The sequence below is a fragment of the Cyprinodon tularosa genome, unplaced genomic scaffold (genome assembly GCF_016077235.1).
Source record: "Cyprinodon tularosa strain WSP-4 unplaced genomic scaffold, ASM1607723v1 ctg196, whole genome shotgun sequence".
Classification (NCBI taxonomy): domain Eukaryota; kingdom Metazoa; phylum Chordata; class Actinopteri; order Cyprinodontiformes; family Cyprinodontidae; genus Cyprinodon; species Cyprinodon tularosa.
The window spans coordinates 544009-564533 of record NW_024038715.1 but is presented as its reverse complement, the minus strand read 5'-3'; the positions used below and the strand labels follow the sequence as shown (position 1 = coordinate 564533).

General features: G+C 37.0%; 1 protein-coding gene across 2 annotated transcripts; it reads right to left on the bottom strand.

Annotated features, from left to right (window-relative positions):
• Positions 1-376: 376 nt before the first annotated feature.
• On the bottom strand, positions 377-20309 carry morn5 (MORN repeat containing 5). 2 transcript variants are annotated; one of them, XM_038283675.1, is made up of 5 exons: positions 20127-20309; positions 19907-20051; positions 16067-16178; positions 14808-14939; positions 377-571 (listed from the first exon to the last, which is right to left on the bottom strand). In XM_038283675.1, the coding sequence occupies exons 1-5, from the start codon at positions 20171-20173 to the stop codon at positions 447-449; spliced, it is 561 nt and encodes a 186-aa protein (XP_038139603.1). In that variant the 5' UTR covers positions 20174-20309; the 3' UTR covers positions 377-446. The 2 variants fall into 2 exon arrangements, with proteins under 2 accessions (XP_038139603.1, XP_038139602.1); XM_038283674.1 differs by having other exon boundaries at positions 378-571; positions 19907-20054.
• Positions 20310-20525: the final 216 nt, after the last annotated feature.

Here is a 20525-nt window from a genome sequence, read left to right as displayed (position 1 = left end):
AATCATAGTATTTTAACTTCTGATCGCATTCTTAAATATTAAATGTTAAAAACTTTGCATTAAATAGTTGTTTATTTTTCCCTTATTTTCCTTAAATAAGTTTGTTCTATAAGGTTTTAACTGCTTTGTTAAAAATAATTCTCTGTTAAGAGACAAAAACAAATTTCAGGAATGGAATCTTTACTGACTTTTCTAACATGAGCTGCCTTGAATAGATGCCTTGAGACTTAAACCCTTAATCCTGTAAGTGGAAAGAGCTACAGTCTTCTAAAGGAAAACAGTTTTATGCTGATAAAGATAAAAAAAAGAGTCCTTTTTTTGTGTTTTTTATAAATTTTTTATTTGCTTTTTTTATTCCATTATGTTCCATCACAAATAAAGACACAGCCTTTTTTTCAGCTCAGCTTTAATAGGTGAAATTCCAAAAATTCAAATTTAATGCATTCTTATGAGATGATCTTGCTGTCCTCCTCATCTCTGGATGCAGAAGGTCTTTTGGAATCATTGCCAACAGGAAAATCATCCCAAGCCTTCCGACATGTGCGCACAATCCACTCATGTTCAGAGTCAACTGTTAAAAAGATTTGTTGGGATATTTATTAATTGTCAGAAACAAAGGTAGCTTGTCACTCTTTGCAGAGATTCAACAAATTTTGTACTCTATCACATACGTTTTCATGATTAAATCTTTTTTGTTTTTTTGCGATTTGCAATACTCTGAATATATATGTACAAATTATCAAAATCAAACCTGCTTTTTTCACAAATAGGCCTACTAAAATGAACCAATACTTTAACAAGCTAGTGGGATTTCCATGGTCTGTGATACTGCTATTAAATCTGGACTATGATCAGTGCTAATGCAGTATTCTTGACTAAATTCAATATATTGCACTTTAGCACTTGTTTAGGCACAAACATTGAATTAATTGTTGATTTAGTTTTGTCTTTAAGCATTATAAAAAACTGATCCAGATAAACCCAAATTCTTAGTTATCTATAGACAAAAAATAAAAAAGATGAAACAACCTTTTAATTGAATGTTTGATTTTTTTTGTCTGTTCAGTAATTAAGAGACTTAAAAGGGCTAAAGACTAAAGATGCATGAAGAAAATGTTAGAAGTTATGATGTAACAAGCCAAAATCATATTTTAAATTCAGTCCATTTAGCATTACTAAGACCCCTGTCCTTCAAAAGAAAAAGAAAAAATAAGAAAACCGTCAAACAATTTTCCAAAAGTTTTATTTATCAGAAATGTCTGTACTTTGTCTGTTTTAAAGGCAATCAAAAGCAACCTGAAAGCCAGAACAAAGATCTTATATTCTGCTCTAAACAGAAGGTGTTAGGCTCATTTTAAGTTAACAATCAATGGCTTGCATATTTAACTGCGGGTCATTTTGTGCGCTAGACTGCAGCACTGAAGTGCCATTCAAGTCTTGGATAAATTTGTCAAAGCAAGATAGGCCTGACGATTAGAGGAAAATAACTTCTTAGAGCCACTTCAGACACCAACAAATAATAACCCACCAAAAATGGAGGCCAATCTTTTTTTAAACCAAAAGGCTACCAGAAGAGCCGATAATAAACCAGTCTCTCCTTGTTAGACGGTGAAACGAGAAGCTAATTGCAGGGAAGTGAGCTTTCTCTGGAGCGCGCGCAGCTGCACGCACTTGAGCCGCTCGCGGGCCTCACCCCGAGGATCCTCGGAGCGCGCGGGGCCCCTTTTGTACCTACAGAGAAGCATGAGGCTCGCGCGCTGATTGTGTGTAATTGGCAGCAGTGGGCGTGGACGCCACCAGCCACTTCACGAATATAACAGCTCGGCTCTCCTCTCTACCTGCGCCGACCGTGAGGGCAATTAGACTGTATCGGCCACGCGACAGCTGTCACAGCAAACATTTGCGCAGTCTTTGTGACGTAGTTCGAAAATGGGGCAGGTAATTATTGGAGGCAATATATTCTCCGTGTTACCATGAGACTGACCTCAATTAGCCACAGCCCACAGCTTAATGATGATTAGATTGAGACATTTTATATTTGCTGTAATTCTGCCCTCTTCAAATTGAATAGCAGCGTTTATCTGAGGATTTAAGTCACATGTAATTGGTAGCTTAAGTTAACTGAGGGCACAGGTGGCTGGTATATTTTAGGCTTTGCCATGTAGTGTATTAGAGCAGAACATTTGCAGTCCATAAATCTAGATAAAGATAGATTTGTTTTTAGATCAGGTATTTAGTATCACATCTTAATATTCAGGCCTTCTACTGTTTTTTGCTGTTCAAATATTATAATTCTAATGTTCTCGGTCCAAATACAAATATTGGAGATTATGCACCAACAATCAGCAAATAATCAGAGTCAGCCATTTTTTTATAATCCAAATAATCCAAAACCAGGAATTCCCAATATTTCCAGACAGTAAATGTTTAACTACCTATTATAAAAAAAGTATTTTTCTACTTTTTTGATAGTCAGCCAAAAAAAAAAGAAGAAGAAAAGAAAATGAACCAAAGTAGGAATATAAAAAAAAAAAAAATCCACATTAGATAAGAATGGCAATTAGCCTTTCAGATCCTAAAAAAAAAAACAACAAAAAAAGAAGTGGAACATTCTGATCAATAAATGTAATAAAAATAAACCGTGCAATGAGTTGACTGCTGATTTCCCCTCAATAACATTAGATAGTCTAATTCCATAAAATTTTAAAAAACAATCCACTGGACTTGCTTTCCAAGGTTTGACGTTTCGCCTACCCTCCTGGAAGTTTCTCAATTCAAATGTCTGGATTCGCAGTGAGTTTGAGGCTTTATCTAGACAAGGCCTTGTATTGCTTGGTCTAATGATAAAATCTGCAGAAACTTCTGGTTGAAAGGATGTACGAATTGAAATAAAAATGATGGAAGACACTATAAATGGGATATAGAAGCAGGAGGAAGAAAAAACTACATTGATAAATGGATTGATGGATCATTAAGAGATAAATAGTTAAAAGGCAAAATAAATTAAATGAAGAACAAATCCATCAATAGATAAAGTATGGATGAAGATGCTCCAGGGAGTAAAATTTAGAAATACAAATGCTTTTCATACTTATTCATACACAAAATTCTGTAATTCTGGTATATTTACTTTAATAAAGGTCGACTACTTCATTTACACCCACTCTGCAGTTTTTTGTGGTTGATACCAATGTGGACTGACTGCATGCATGGATGATCCTCATTCAAGGCACACAAGAGTGAGTATGGAAGCGATAATGGCACCTTGTTAAATTCTGTTTATCTTAACCCTCAAAACACACTTGGAGGGAAAAGTGTTTCCTTCCAGCCTGATCGCTGTTATTTAACACTTGCACACGTACACAAAGACTTAGACCTACCCTGGCTCATAAAAAAAAAAAAAAAAATGTTTTCCTAATTTTTGGTGATTTGCATAGGTCATCAACGGCTTCTGTGCCATGTGAAAGTGAAACCGAGACAGAAATAAGAAAGTTTTGACTGCTCTTGTTCCAGTTACCAGAGGCTCGGTGTAAGGTCATTATGCGTTATTATCCTGTATGCAGTTTGTAGACGCACTACAGTGAAATCACCCATTATATAAAAGCCAAAACAAGCATTTAAACATGCTTGCATAAGTCAAATGTCTCCTGAGCACTGTCAACACACCAGCTTGAGATATTTTTCGATATCAGATTAAAACTTTAGAAATGTAATTCATCATTCAAAGATCAGAGGATTAAGCTTATTTTGTGGATTAAAGTCTAAAAGATGTTTGAAAGGGGAGAATTTCCAGAGATTTTTTTTTCTGTTCCACTTCTGTTCCAGAGCTCAGGCTGATTTTTATCTGTCTGTGAAACACCTCAACTGGACTTGGACAAAGGGACCAGGCCACAGCTCCGACGCTTGAAGTGTTTTCCTTGGCAGTGGAATGTTTTCTGTCCAGTTTGAGAACCAACCATTCATTCAAGGCACAGGAAAGTAAGACAAACTCATATGGCAGCACATGGTACATTCTAAGTAGGAAAACTAAACTGGGAGTGTGTTTGTTCAGAAAATAACTGAACAAATGCTGAAAGTTTGTGCAAAGTTTGATTTCGTATTATTTTTAATTATAAACAGCATTGCACTTCAAAACTTTCTTGAATGAGCAGCAAGAAATTTAAAAACTTTTCATAAAACTAGATACAACAAATATTTTAGAGATGATCATATATCTAAAATTGTAAGTTTTGATTAAAAAAATAATGTATAAATGTTTCAGATCATGAGATTCTCTATGCCAGAACAGCTCTGTTTCTAATCAGATCAGAGTGAGGCTCATTGGAATAAAGGAGCTGAATATTACAAGAGAAAAGCTTTTCAATGAGAGTTAGGCAGTATTACAACTAAAGGTGAAAGTGCTAGAGGTAAAAGCTAATAGGAGTATTTTAAATTCAAGCGAGCAATATAACTTTATACAACATATTAAATAGAATTTATAAAGTATTCAATTGTCAAGAAGTTGTTAAAAGTTTTGGAACTTCTTTATAATAATTCGACAAGTAATTTGTAGGTGATTTCATTATCGGGGTAGTATTATAAAATACTATTTAGAAAGAAATAAACAGGATAACATTACAGTAAATAAAAATAATGAGTTGTGAGTGAGTTTTCAGAAGATGCTGAGGGCACCCCATGGGGCCCTTGAGGGCCCCTTGGTGACATCAGGCACTGCGTTGCTGCCCCTGATCTAAGAGATGCACCCCAAATCCATATCACACAGTTAAACACATTGCAAGCATTACAGCCACAGGAGACAATCCATTCTGTTTTTCTCAGGGGCTGCATTCTATTGTTGCATGCTCTAAGCTACACCTGGTGAATGGCTATTATCCTTTTTCTAATTCACAAGAAAACAATGTTTTGTCCTTGATCCATGACTAAGAACAACAATCATTCCCAACACCCTGCTATCACATTTGGAACCACAAATGACAGACTTAAGTAGAATGTTGTAAATAACACTGTTACGTTTGGAGATCCCATGCTGTTGGTTTTCATATGCTTGTGTCAGTAAATGACCAAATAAAATTATAATAAACTCTTAAAACATAAAACCTCAACAGAAAATGTGTATCTCTGCTCAATGTCTACAAAATCCACATCTGATTTAACACAGCAAAAATGAAAACAAATGACCTGGTATGCATCTGGCTTTTCCAGGCAGTTTTGCAGCAGCTATGTTCCATTTATATTTAAAAGTTCTATTATCAATCCTCTGAGTCGGGAATTTCAACTAGAATATGAAGTTGGAATTACAAGTCAGCAATTTGGAGCAACAGAACCATACCGGACATCTGTATTCTAGAGGGCTGCAACTCACACCATCAGTACGTATATTCTTTTAATTTGACTGCTTTTAACAGTTCTTTATCATTAAGTAACATTTGGCGGTATTAATAATATTATTTTGTTCTTATTAGAAAACCTGTTTATATGCTTAAAGCATTGCATGGAAAAGTGGTTTTGTCATTGTTATTGTTTTTACAGTAGATGTAGTGGCCATATACAAATATAGAAGAGTATGAGCTTCCACAAGTCCCATTAAACATGCTATTGCTATTCGTAAATTTGAGTATGAGAAGAAGAAGGCTAGCTCGGAGTAGTACAAATTGTTGCTCCTATCTCCTGTTCCTATATCCTAGCCCTTCTCGTTTTGTGGGGTCAACGGTGAGAACTGTATCATGGATAAGAAAGGAACTCCTGAATGCTGTACTCAATCTAGACAGCCTTCAGCCTTCCGCACACAAGTACATGGCGGCACATGGATGATGCTTGTCAAATTGGAAATACAGCCTTCCAGAGGCTAAAAAATGTAACGAATGGCAGAAGCTCCTCATATTAAAACCCAAAATATATAAAGCTACATATACTTGCAAGTGTTGCGTGAGTTAAGTTGTGCCTACATCTTGTTAGAAATGTCTTCAAGACCCAGTATTTGGGGGCTCTTAGCCCCAGATTAGATGCTTTAATACATGCATGACGTTAACATAAAAAACTACTTGGGTTTAGTTATTTAAAAGCTATCTGCCCTTAGTAGGATGGACCCCTCTGCAGTTTGAATACCGTAGTTATAAAACAGTCTTCTGTTAGTATAGCTATACATCCTACCTTTGTTAATATATTACAGAATGGACTATTTCAAGACACTTGTCACAACTACTGAAACTTAAATCTCAATTACAATGTAAATTATAGTTAACAATAAAGAAATTGATTGATTTTGATTGATTGATTGATTGATTGATTTGACAAAACACTTCTGTCAACATCAAATAATTTGCATATTTAGTAATGCTTTGATCCAGCAGTAAGAGAGAACCCAATAATGGCAAGATTAAAAATACTCTACGTTCAAAACTCAGGATCTTTATAAAATCATTTCTAGTATTCAATAGGATTATTTTAACCTAAACTAAAACTGCATAAATCAGTCTTATGGTATCAAATTGAACTTGAAGACAATTAACAGAGGCAAATAGTGGATGAGGCTTGGAGTGATCAATTCTTTCCCATTGCCAGCCCCCAACAAAACATAAATCAGTAGGTAAATTTCTTGTAAGTCGCTTTTTTGGAAAATAAAATTTGCTCCAGAGGCCGTTATACAAAGTAAGTTTAATAAACTCAGACTTAAATCCTCAACTCTGAATTGATGTAGCCTTAAGTTGGAAAATAATGTGCGATTTTACAAAGGCTGCTATGAGTTAGTTTAATCAGTAATGTGTTTAAAAGACAAACCAACAGCGCTACAGCTGCAAAGGAGACAGAGATTGCATGGGAGAGGATTGCTGCTCAAGTTGATGTGTAGGTTTAAATGAAGTGTCTATGGCAGGTCGTTTTAACATTTATAAAAGCACTCTCCTCTCTGTTGTTCCATTTGTAGATCACTAAAATAGGAATCTTCCTGTTCAAAAGTCACATTTCTAGACAAAACTCTCATCAACATTTTCTAAATAAAATTTCTGCCAACAGAAACTGCATTTCAGAAAGTAAAAATACAATTTTATATACCTAGAAATTTTTACACATTTTAAGTGGCTGTTTGGAGATTTATCAACTTGACTGAATATGTATTTATGATTTCTGAAATATGTTTCTTTCTGATGAAAATTATACAAATTACGAACTGGTCCTGACCAGGGGAGATGAGGGGGAGACTGTTACTATGGTAACAGAAACAGAGGTTGAGTAAACTCATTATATGAAATGGTGTCTGAGGTGTCTGAAAAGTTGCAAAATGTACAACAAAGTCACTAAGTTGACAACAATGCTGCAACAAGCAAAGCAGCTTTCAGAATAATAACAGGGGCATGTATTCGAAACAGGGTCCTAGTGCCCCTGATTCACATTACAGCCACGTTTTGTCATTGAACAGGGGTTAGTGCTCATCCGACAATGTTTGAAGAGGGATGGTTTTGGGGGGGCTTGACAATATTTTTGGGGGGCTTCAGCATGGCCTAAAGATGTCCATGCATACTTCCATGCTTTGGATTGTTAGTAACCGTGTTACTGCAATTTTGCTGATAGGAACAACAATAGATCCCTATACTAAATGGACTATCAATAGTAAGCATTATGCTTCCTCTTCCTAGCTCCTTTCTTACTGCCAGCAGTATTCAGACAGCGCATATCATGGCAACCACTGGCTGACTTGAGCATTGGCTTAAGTATCTTTACAGGTTTGCAATATTCAGAAGAAGAAGGCAGTAGCAGCGGAATTAGTAAACACCAGAATAACAATAGAAACCTCTTGCAGCACCAGAAGCATAATATTGTTTAGCCGGGTAAAATAGTTGTCTATATGTAAGCAAACTGTGCCAAGCAAAGGTGCAAATTGTCTATGTTTTACATAGAAATAAGTGACCCAGTGGTGAGGTGAGGCTGACAGAAAGTCTTGAAAATAAGGACAAGTTTGATTTGTATGCTTAAACTTCATAAATACAATGTAGTATTTGTGTCTGCTCTATACTTTAAATTTGAACATCTTGCTGCACGTTCTTGTGCAGCAAGATGTTATATAGAAATGCTTTTATAGTCCTCCATAAACATCTTAAAAACCACTTGGGACATTTTAGTGAAAGATCCTATTGTTTTGCAGCTCGGCATCTGTCCAGAATGGATTGTTTGTCCATGTCAGTGTTAGTAACTAAGGACGTCAGGTTTGTTAAGTAAATAAAGTGTTAGCCTCATGTTTCCTTGTTGCTTTTTTTAAACACCATAAAAAGTAAGTGAATTGTACTGAAAACTGCCTTTTTCAGAAATCTAGTTTTTCATCTGGTTAATTTTCCCTCTTCTCACATCCACAGCTGCATGGGGATCTCCTTCCTCTTCCTTGCTACAGTGAGCCCCCCCACTGGGAGGGAGGGTCTTGCCTGTGTCCCATCATCTTTGCAGTCTTCATCCTGGGCGGAAGCCACTGGGCAATAAATTCAGTCTTCACACCCACTCTGACAAATATGCCTTCACCTCCCAGGGTTGAAAAATAAATCCTTACAGGATACAGAAGCATTCCTCTCAAGAGTTGTGTATCAAGACAAAAGGGAGAGCATAAACAGGCATAAATAACGTTTGTCATCAGCCGCCACATACAGGGCACATCCCTCTGAAGGCACAAACATGACCACAACCAAAAACAGGCAACCATCACTTCCACAGTTCCTGTTTTCCTCTATATCTATTTAAATCAAAAGTGAGCAATGTTCCGTGAACTTTTCTGTCTTAGTTTCTTGCTGCCCCTCCCTGTTTCATTTAACTATTTAGCAATGTCAGATCTATAAATGTAAAGAATACCTTTCTTTAGGATTTTTTTTACTATCAAGACCTTTAAAAATCTTTGAAATCTAAAACATCTGACATATTTGAATCTTGTCTTCAGTCTATTTGTAAATGTGAATAAAATCCGGGCACTAGTGGAGCTGCTCTTTTTGAGAGGCAGATTTCTCATCTGAATTACAAACCTGCTTTAAAAGAAACATTATAGGTACTTTTGAATGATGGATGAACCTTTTTTTTTTTTTTTAAAGATGTCCATCTCTGAGCACAGTTTTTTGTGCAGGTAAATCTTAACTTCAGGATCAATCAGATAAAGTTTAGACCCGTGGCATTATTGTTGGCTTTTGCCATATTTTAAATGGAGATATAACAATTTCAGCCTTTAAAGTTATAGTGGAGGATTTTCTTTTTCCGGGTGGATCATAGCACTGAAACCGCCCTCTTAAAAATAATCAATGATCTTTTAATAGCAGCTGACTCTGGTCTAATTTCCATCCTCATTCTTCTTGATCTAAGTGCAGCCTTCGACACAGTTTCACACTCTACCCTACTCCATCGACTTTATACAATTGGCATCACTCACACTCCCCTAGCCTGGTTTCAATCCTATATTTCTGGCCGCACTCAGTTTGTTCAGATTAAGTCATATCGTTCCAACTCCTCTCCAGTTACCACCGGTGTTCCCCAAGGCTCTGTTCTAGGACCCCTACTTTTTATCATCTACATTCTCCCCCTTGGCAATATCTTTAGGAAATTCAACATCAATTTTCACTGTTATGCGGATGACACCCAGCTCTATCTTTCTTGTAAACCAAACTCTTCACTCCCACCTCCTTCATTAATCTCCTGCTTAACCGAAATAAAATCCTGGTTCACCTCCAACTTTCTTAAACTGAATAATGACAAGACCGAAATCCTCTTAGTGGGAACAAAATCTACTTTATCCAAAGCTGACAGTTTCTCCCTTTCATTTGACAACTCCATAATTTCCCCCTCACCTCAGGTCAAGAGTCTGGGTGTCATCCTTGATAGTACCTTGTCCTTCTCCTCTCACATTAACAACCTTACCCGTTCCGCTTACTTTCACTTACGCAATATCAATCGCCTTCGCCCCTCTCTCTCCACTAGCTCCACCTGCACTCTTGTTCATAGTCTGGTCACTTCCCGCATTGATTACTGTAATTCTCTTCTTTTCGGTCTTCCTCAAAAATCCATTCACAGGCTTCAGTCAGTACAAAACTCAGCAGCTCGCATCATTTCTAGAACCCCTTCTTTTCAACACATCACCCCAGTCCTGCAGCAGCTCCACTGGCTACCTGTGAAGTATAGAATTCAGTTCAAAATCCTCCTACTTACTTTTAAAGTTATTCACAATCTCTCCCCTCCATACCTTTCTGATTTACTTCAAATTTCTACTCCCCCCCGCATTCTTAGATCTTCTTCTACCACTCACTTAGTTGTTCCTTCAGCCCATCTTAAAACCATGGGGAGCAGAGCTTTTTCACGTTCCGCGCCCACACTCTGGAATTCTCTCCCCTCTGACATCTGCAATACCGAGTCTTTACCCGTATTCAAATCCAAACTCAAAACCCACATGTTCAAGATTGCCTTTTCATTATGATTTTATATTACTTTCCTTTGTGTAATTTGTGTTGTTTCTTTTAATTATGACGACTGTTTTTTACCATTTATTGTTTTTACATGTACAGTGACCTTGAGTGTTTTGAAAGGCGCTTGAAATAAAATGTATTATTATTATTATTATTATTATTATCATCAAAGTAAATGGTCCTCCTAACTGTCAATCATTCTGGTGATATGTGTACATAAGTCTGTCCTACGTGCTTGTCCCCAGTTAGCTATCTGTTTCTGCGCATGCGCACTGTTACGCGTATATCTGTGGTGAGCTATGGTTTCAGCCAGTCATTGAAGCTCACCTTTCTCAAAGCAGTTCCTTTGAACATGGCAGAGGGTGATAAGAGAAAAAGTGTCTACGAAGTGTATGAGAAGAAAAGAAAAGCCTCATAACATGCCGATACATCCCGAAATGCTTTGCAAGGAGAGTTCTCCATGCAAAGCATTCCGGGATTTGTTGTCACAGTGGCCCGCTGTTGCTACCCGACAGGGGTGACTAATAAGAAAGATGGTGCACACAGGCAGTGGAGGAGGAGTTACGGCACCAACAGGGAGCAAAAAGCAGTGTTCATCTGTCCGAGCGGTAAGTTAACTGAGTTTGCTATAAAGTCCACTATATATTCCCTGCTCTATATAGCGATTGAGGATTCTAGGGATTAGGGCGGACGTTTGGGCACAGTAAGCTTGTATGAGCTATGAAAACAGCAACTTTTAAATAGAGCATGCACAAGGAGAAATGGGCTCAAGTATGCTCTCGCTTAAATTTATTAGGGGTACTGTCTTGGGAGTGATTACAGGGTTGTGCATGTGCATTTTTTTAAATGGGGTCTAATGTGGGTGGGTCTTTTTAAAAAATTGTGAAAATCCTCCTCAGTACCTTTAAATACTTAGTGGTGCACAACGCCGACTTTTTAAAATTGTGTTTAAGTACAGTAACATAATTTAATGGATTGTATTGGGATTGTATAGAAGCCTGTTTCTGCTTCTGTCATGAAAAAACAGACAAACCTATAACTCATAATTATGAGATACTTTCTAAGAATAAGATAATATCTCATAGATATGAAATAGGTAAGGGATAAGGAAACCAGCTGGGATTCTTCCAAATGATGGAAAAAAAGCCTCAAGTGACAAAAAAATTTGAACATTAAAGGTGTGAAAGATGATTCATCTAAAAAGACTTAATTGATGGCTGTATGGTTCCCCCTCCAAAAAAATTTAAATCCATAAATTCTAGCCAGGTCGGTCCTACTAAACTTTAGCCAATCCACTTTGTCTACTATTGAAAGTGGATTGGCTTCTTGTTTGTCAAATGAAACATTTAGCGTACGGGACCCCAGTTCGTTATTTACATAGGCTCCAAGCGTAACATATACGCTGTTTGGCTAGCGGTCCGCCATTATGCCGAAGCACAAAGAAGTACTCCTATGCTTGTTTGCTACTGCGGCTTTTTTAAAGCTATTTGTTCACTCTTTTGTTTAAACTAGCATCATTGCAGAAAAAAATCCTGACAAGCATATTCGGAAAAGAAAGCCTTTTTTTGATGTAGTTGAAATGAGGAGGGAAAGTGGGAGTGAACAGAGCCGGTTAAGTTTGTGTTAAGGAGATTCTTTGCAGAGATGGCATGCCCTGAAGGAGCAAAAGGGTCTGAAAACAGATTCTTTGGTAGCAGAACTTCTGCACTTCTGCTGGACGTGTAATTCTGTAGTAAGTTGGTAAGTTGTAGCAGCCGCAGCAGCAGTGAGAACACACCAACAAATTGTAAATATAACTTGCAGAGGAGGGGGCAGTGACCAAGAGCACAATTCAAAAACTACAAAAACAGCAGAATCCTCTTTCCTGCCTTTAATATAGTGGAATAGTTTGGATGACACTATTGTAATGTAAGACTGACCGAGTTAAAAGTCCATCCATGTACATATCTGCTTGTCCTTGCAGAATTTTTAGGGACTGCTGCTTATATATAACTTTTTTTTTTTGTTTGTTTGTTTTTTGGCAAGTGCCAGTACAACCTTGACAGGTCTCCAAACCACAATTATTTCTTTTTGAATTAAATTTTGCATCATTTTGTGTTGTCCAACCATATAAAATCTCTATGAAATGCTTTGACAAAAAAAACAAATCTTTTTCCAAGACACTTAAAGCTACTTTAGGGTTAGCTGGTCACATTGGGAAGTCTGACTGGGTTTTCTTTACTCTGAATCAAAGTGTTGAAATGATTAGTTTCCACAGACAATGCCTCAGCCTTGTAATCTCTTGTAACATCTGAAGTGAGCGTCATTATCACTTCCTGTAACATGTCTGGGAGATTTGCTTAATGGAGGATGACAGAATTAGGTAATATCTATCTGGACACCTGACAGACTGCATTTACTTTAAATACTGGGCATTGATTCAGTCATAAAATGTGCTTCCAATGTTTCCCTTTGGACAAAAAAAGCCTGTAAAAGCCCAGCTGTCAGACAACATAACTCAGAAGTTTAAAATCAGATAATACAGGGACTCATTTAACATTGGTCCGTTGGTTCACTGTGATCAAACATTCTTAGACAGAGCCAGCTTTTAGTGAACAGGCAAAAGAGTCCTGCTCTGTCTCAAAACAGGTTTACCAAACAGTATTTGAAACTAATGTAAGGCTTTACCTTATAAAATAAATTCCCTGCCAATATGTCAATGTTACCCCTTTGAAATTTTATTTCTCTAAGCCTGTGGTTTGTACTTTTAGAACTAGAGCTGTACAACTGGACCTCTCATTTCAGGCTTTTATTTCAATAAATGCCCTCAGTAGTTTCACTTAACATCTCTTCCTCTACCAGCAGTAGTCAGAAATAACGAAATTAAGTCCCATAAACAATTAGTTTATTAAAAAAAAGAGGCATTAATAATCCTATCCTCTTTCCTTTGCAGGTTTGTGGTGGATTATTGCTAGCACCTACCTCCAGTGGCCATTAGCTGAGATTTGGGTTACACCTTGGACTGTTCTCCATTCCATCACGGTCTCATTTAACTGATAAATAAACAAGTGTGCACAACCCACTCTCTCCTTGTGCAATATATGGAGACTGATGAACTAAAAAAGCTATTTTTAGACTGTATTTTTGCATGTGCAGTTATGTGTATATTTCAATAGATTAAGTGGAATTTTACATTTCTGATCTAATTGTGGTTTCCCGTTTTCCGTTGTTTGAAGTGTCTCAAGTCTGAAAGAGATCGTGTTTAGTGTCGAGCAGTGATCCGTTGTTTATATTTGAAAGGACGCATTACATGACCTTGTTCAAGGTCATATGATGTGGCTTCATCACCATAAGTTACTTTCATTTCATCAAAAGCAGGCATCCCCAAAGTCGATCCTCGAGGGCCGCTGTGCTGCCGGTTTTAGAGGTTTCTCTGCTTTAGCACAGCTGATTCTGATGATTGCAGTTCAGCAAAAGCCTTTTAATCAACTATCAATGTAAATCAGCTGTGATGGAACAGGGAAACCTCTAAAACCTGCAGGACAGCGGCCCTCAAGGACCGACTTTGGGGATGCCTGATCAAAAGTCTCCCATGGTGTGGGGATCACTGCTCAACGAGCTCGATTTCAGAATTTACTCTCTTCAAACACCTGTAAATCAGAAACCACCATTAGCTCAGAGCTGTAATTTGCCAATTAATCTATAGATACAAATAATTGCACATGCAAAATTTCAGCTAGATCAAACAACTGGAAGTGGGTCAGGGAAATATTGAACGCCCCTTGTGTGTGTGTATATATATATATATATATATATACATTTAATAACGGAAAAAATATTTGCTAAACAGTCCATAACTTGCCCAACAATTTTATTTACTACAAATAAATGACTAGAAACAAATAAAAATTTGATACAGGGGGTTAGATGAGTGGAGGCATTGTTACTGTTGTAAAGGTATTTTTTTACAGGGTTATTAAGACTTCACATACACCAGTGTATCACTCAAAGAAGCTTTAAAACAAGTCTTTGTACATAATGTGAAATGGAAATATGTGTTTGGTATTTGCTTTCATCTTTCAAATTTACTTTGGCATCAGAGGCCTTCGATACTTGGATGTTCATCACACACACTGAGCCAATTTGGCATCAGTTTAGTGGAAGAAAAATGTATAAACTGAAAGGACCTGAAAGAAGGACTTTAGTTTTACTGTGGGGTAAAAGTGCAGTGACACAGCTACATATGGTCTCTCTTTTTCAATGCAACATGCACTTCATAAAATATGTGATTAGATTATAATAATGATCACCATAATCATCACTCTAAGAGAAGAGTCATTTTGATTGCTGTCTTGGCTACAAAAGTGATTAAACCAAGTTTATTATTATGAATTATATTTGTTTTACCTACATTCCTGAGGAATCTGCCAGTGTAAGAAGTGACGACTCTAGAAACCGGGTCATAAAATCCATCAGTGCAATCATAGCAGCCATCAGGAATGGATGGAGGTGGATGCACATTAGTTAGCTGAGTTTCTCCTGTGTAAACAGAAAGCTTGTCAAACAGTAAAGAACATTTCCCTCTAACTGTCAGCTTAAAGGGGTAAATTGACATTTGATGCAGTTTTACACCAGGTGAGTCCTGAATGAGCATTAAGTTCTGAAAAGCAGTGTTGGAATATCTTACAAATAAGCAGGGCTGGGCTAACTTTAACAGTGACTATAAATAAATGGCCAACAAACTGCAGATAACATTTTTTTTCAACATTTCAGTCATAAAGAATAAAATGACAAGTAATATTATATCTATTTATTAAAAACAAAAAACAAAAAACAAAACGATCCCCGACAAACTAAAGTACCTTGCTCATCAAGAATGAAGCAACATACCTGTCAACAGGAGCAGAAGTCTTACTGAACATTTTCTGAACATTACACACAATTTTAGTACAGGAGCTCCATCAGGATTGTTTACTTGTTTTAGCTATTAATACATACATATGTATGTACATATAGATATTCAAACTCAACATCATGATTTACATTTATTATAATTTTTATTACCTATTACTTTTATCACTTAATGGAAGGGTATGTAAACTTTCAAGCACAAATGGGTGTTTGTATATATAATATTTGCACAGTCATTTATTTTTATTTATGCAAACCAAGCATGCCAGTAGTCTATATTTGGTCTGATGGGTGGAGAATTTTTTTGCTCTTGATGCCCACCGTAGTTATTTTTAGTGCCTAAGATTCTAAATCTGACAAAGACTGCAGGGTACATGGTTAAAAAGGAAAACAGACAGAGCAAACCCCCTTTTTTTGTTACTGTACAAACATCTAAGATGTTGGGAAACCTGCAACCTACCACAATAAATTTTACCTATAGTAAATAACCTATAGTTATACATTGTAAAATAAATGATATACTGTGTGTATTAAAAAATGAAAATATTTTCTCTACTGTCTTACCACTGTTTAAAATCAAATGTTGTATTTGAATATGTTTTTATCACCAACTTTTCTGTATTTGTTTTATGATTTGTTGGATTTCCTTTGCTCATTGTGAATCAAGCATTTGTTTTGGTAAAAACATGTGTCTGTAATGAAGACTAACAAGGCTATAAAAAAACAGGAATCAGAGTAAGCATAAAAATTCCAACCTGGTGGTCTGAATCCATTGCATCTTTCGCTGTAGAAACGCCTGTCATAACCATCACAGTAGTCCCAGTTCCTATCCTGGTACTCCAGACCATCAGCAAAGATAAATGACCCCTTGGAAAAGAGAACATTGAAAACTTACGTTTTCACTCATTGATAATTATGTTTTATGTAACTCCTTTAAAAATTTGATAAAAAGCACTGATTTCTGGTATAACTTGTCACTTCTTTTTATGGCTGAAACAAACAAGACAGCAAACAACCGCATTTCAAAAGATGAAAGGCAGAAACAATGCTTGCACCATTCAAGATAATGCACACGCTGTAGAGACAGAAAATAGTTCAAGCACAAACAGCTGCATGTAAGGTCTGGGAGGTTATCCTGCATACCTCAGACATGGTTTCTGAAGAGATAAGTAGTTGCTGAGGTTTTCAAATGTCAGTTTTCAGTGCTTGTAGGACCACAAAAGAATTTATATTTCCCCCTATTGTCTGTAACGGAAAGCTCTGTGTTTACACCTTTAAGCTTTCTCTCCCTGATTCTTTCCTGAGAAGAGATCACTCAGAGCAAACACTTTAAATAACACTTCTTATTGTATATGTTTTAAATAACCATGAGACATTACAACAGATTTTGACAGAAATTGTAATCTTACTCATACCCGAGAAATTGCTCAGGGTTACAGATGGCAACGCTTACCAACCAGGGTCCCTTCTGGAAGTCAGCCCTGAATCACAGTTAAAGAAGCATTTTATACAACTCCAGTATGACACCCTGCCATATCATCACATGTCACATTACATCATACACTTTTGCAAATGTGGAGACATTCATTGCTCCAGCCTTATGCAAATATGACACTTTGTTCTTAGATCAAAGACATTGCTCTCATTCCATTCCCAAATCTTTGCCACTTGCATAATGAAGATGCTGCAATGGACTGGCGACCTGTCCAGGGTGTTGCCCGCCTTTCGCCTGTAGAAAACTGGAGATAGACACCAGGACTTATCTAATCATTACCACAAATGTACATGTGTTTTTGTCGTGATCTATGCCCTGATGTCTGGTCTGATTACTCATTTCACTCGCCTGCCTATCTCCACCCAGTTCTGATTACCATTCATCTTATCCAACTGCTTCGGCCTCTATTTAACCAGCCTTCAGACCAGTCATCAGTGCCAGATTATTCATTAGAGCTCTCTAGAGTTCCTGTATGTTCTGATTGCCTGATCCTGCTCCGTTCTGCCTCTGGACCTTTGAGCCTGCCTGTCCCAGTTCTAATCTGTTTTCCTGACCTTTCTTCTGACTCCTTCTGCATGACTGTGAACCGAACCTGCAACTGTTTCCTGACTCCGTTCTGGCTTTCCCTTCGGCATCCCTTCAGACCTCTGCTCTCCTGGATCTAACTCCTGAGCACGTCATCGACACCAGCTGTGGCTTTGCCCCCTGGATTATACTGCTTTCCTTCATCTGCTCGGTTCTGATCACCTGCCTATCCTCTGAACTTCGAGATATCAGTGTCTGGGACTCTATGGAGGGCGCCAACCACGTTGTGTTGGCAGCCAACTGGCTGGAACGAACCTTACCCTCTGGGCTCTGACTGAACTATAAGACCAGAGGTTCCTGCCTTAGACGCCCAACACTGTTGATTGCAGTTCCATTTTTAATAAAATTTTTGAGAAATCTGTTTGTACCCCTCGAATACTGGGTCCTATTGTTTGAGTCTGACAGTTTAAATGGAATTTTAAAATATACACCAACATAACTAAAGGAGAACTTATTTGTTATATTTTTTGACAAATACAAATCTGAAAAGTTAATTATGCAGATTCATTCAGCAACCAGGAGAACTCCATTGTGGTGCAATTATAGCTCCAATCCCCACAGGTAGAAAATTATGTTTTTGCCCATGCTTCTTTTCAAAATAGCTCAAAGTCAAACAGATTGGATATAGAGCATTTCTTAAAATCAGTTTTCAAGTTCATTTGGGAGAGGCTCAGAGTACAGCCATCTCTCCTGCACATCAAAGGGAGTCTGCATCTGTTTCCTCTTCTGATGCCTCCCTAGAGAGGTTTTCCAGGCACATCCCACCGGGAGGAGGCCCAGGAGATGGCTCAGAAGAGGCTGAAGGAACTGTGTCTCTCAGCTGATATGGGAATTCTTTGGGCTTCCCTGGGTGGAGTTGGAGGAGCATTTTCCCTGAGACAGCTGCCTCTGCATCCCAGTCCTGGATAAGCAGAAGACGACTGATGACTTTTCAACTTTTGTCATATTATCGACCACGTTTGGAATTTGCCTGGACAATTCTAAAACATCAATAAGCTTTTGTATAAACTATTCCATTTTCCCTCTGGCTGTATGTTTAATGCTGAATCCTGCAAAAGAGGTAACCTTCCCCCAAACCTCAAGAATTTTACAACTGTTTAAACATATACCTCCAAAATTGGCCTCAGGTATTTTTGGCTCCATCAATTTTTTTATCTACTTTGACAGGCTTTAAAATTTCCAATAAAGAAATACATTTCATATCAGGATGATGGTGACACTGCCAAGTTCCAGTGTGGTATGATGTATTCAGGGTAATGGTGGTGTTTTTTTTTTTTGCACACATAGCTTTTAGCAGGTACTCCTAAAAGTTCCTTTTGTTATCATTTAACAGAGCTCTTTTGTTCACATTTGTTGTATCTCCAATATAGCTTGTGCTAGGGGGGTTACTTTAGTCAAACTGAATTCTCAATGCAATAAAGTGAAGTCAGTTCAATTCAAAAATTCTTTATTAATCCTTAAGGTAAATTACATTTTAGTTTAATTTACAATTAGTTTAATTTAGATTGTTTAGTTTCCAGTTTTACATGATCAAATACAGTTTCAATTTAATAAAGTCAAGTGAAACCAATACATTTAAAAAAAATTAACAGAACATAGGTCCAAGATATGCTTATAGTTTGGGAGATTGTTTAAGAACTAAACTCTGCTTAATTTCTCCATAACTTTGTTCAAGACCAGTCTGCTATGTTCCTTGGTCTACACTTCTGTTCAGTAACATTTCCTAAAAAATACCTTGACATAAAATAAGTGTATTTGTAAGAACATCTGACATCACAGGTCTGCCAGTTTGTCTTTAATCATCTATTGAATGTAATTTTTTGGCATACGGTTTTATTTAGGGGTATGAGATTAAAGCGATTAAATACTGACATTTTCAAACATTTTAATTTTTAATGCTTGTTGTAAGAAAACGTGACAACCATATTTTATCACCTCTGTTTTGTGTTGAGCTGTAGCATTAAATATCGGTGAATATATAAAATTTCAGGGCTGTATAATAATATGGGAAACCACAAAAGGGGTATGAAGAAATTATTGTTCCTTTTTTTTTTAAGAAGTTGAATTAAACAATGCAATTTCTATAGTGAAGTTAATTACCATTACTTTAAACTTAAGCATTTGCTGTAAAATACTAGATTACACATACTATACTTTTCTATAGGTTTTTTTTCTGGTCCCGGATGCAGGTGCAAGGTAGTACAAGCCAAGATTGACCATGGTTCAGAGCTGCCAACATTTAAAACACAGCGCAACTGCACCAATGATTAAAAAAAGGGAAATGATAGCTTTAGTTACAAAGCTTATGAAAGATCATATCAGAGCAGGGAAGAACAAAGCAAGATCCTAGGAAATAATGGCAGCAACATAATTACCCCAACAATAATGGTGAGTGATTGCTAAAAGGGAACAGATGTAGTATGAAGTATAACCAATGGGAAGCACGGTCAGGCATGTGAATGCATGCAGTCTGAAATTATTGCAAGAAACCCACACAGACTCACAGATAACTCACCTGTTTAGCTATGCCTTTCTCCCAGGTGGCTTCATATTTACTTCCATTAGGAAAGAACAGCACGCCTTTGCCATGAAACAACCCATCTTTCATGTCTCCCACATACTTGGTGTCTGTAGGGAACGTGTACACAGCTTTGCCATCCCTTATAATAAAAAAAGGCATATGTTAACCTAATTCCAATAATTACCAAAGGAGTATTGTTTTGTGTAAAATGTACCTTCCATTTTTTGTACTCCTCTTGTAACGGCTTCCAAAAGCTTCCATTAGTCTGAAATTGCTCAGTCTTTGCTGGAGAAAATACAAAAGGAGAAAAAGCACAAGAAACAGTCTATATCTAAAAAGATGTCATTAAATTAAGCACAATACAAAAACCACGAAGTAAACCAGGAAGTGAAAAAAAAAGAAGACGCAAAGATTAGTGTATCGTTACCATGACAACAGTACCCGTACCTGCCCGTTTAAAAGGGATTTATTTAGGTTCACCGTTTAGGCTGGGTAAAAGCAATATTTTGTTTTTACATATATATTTATATTTAATATAGTACAGAAGTATATCCGCAATGACTGAATAAATAAATATAAAGTTCACAAGTTAGAAAATATCATTAAAAAATTG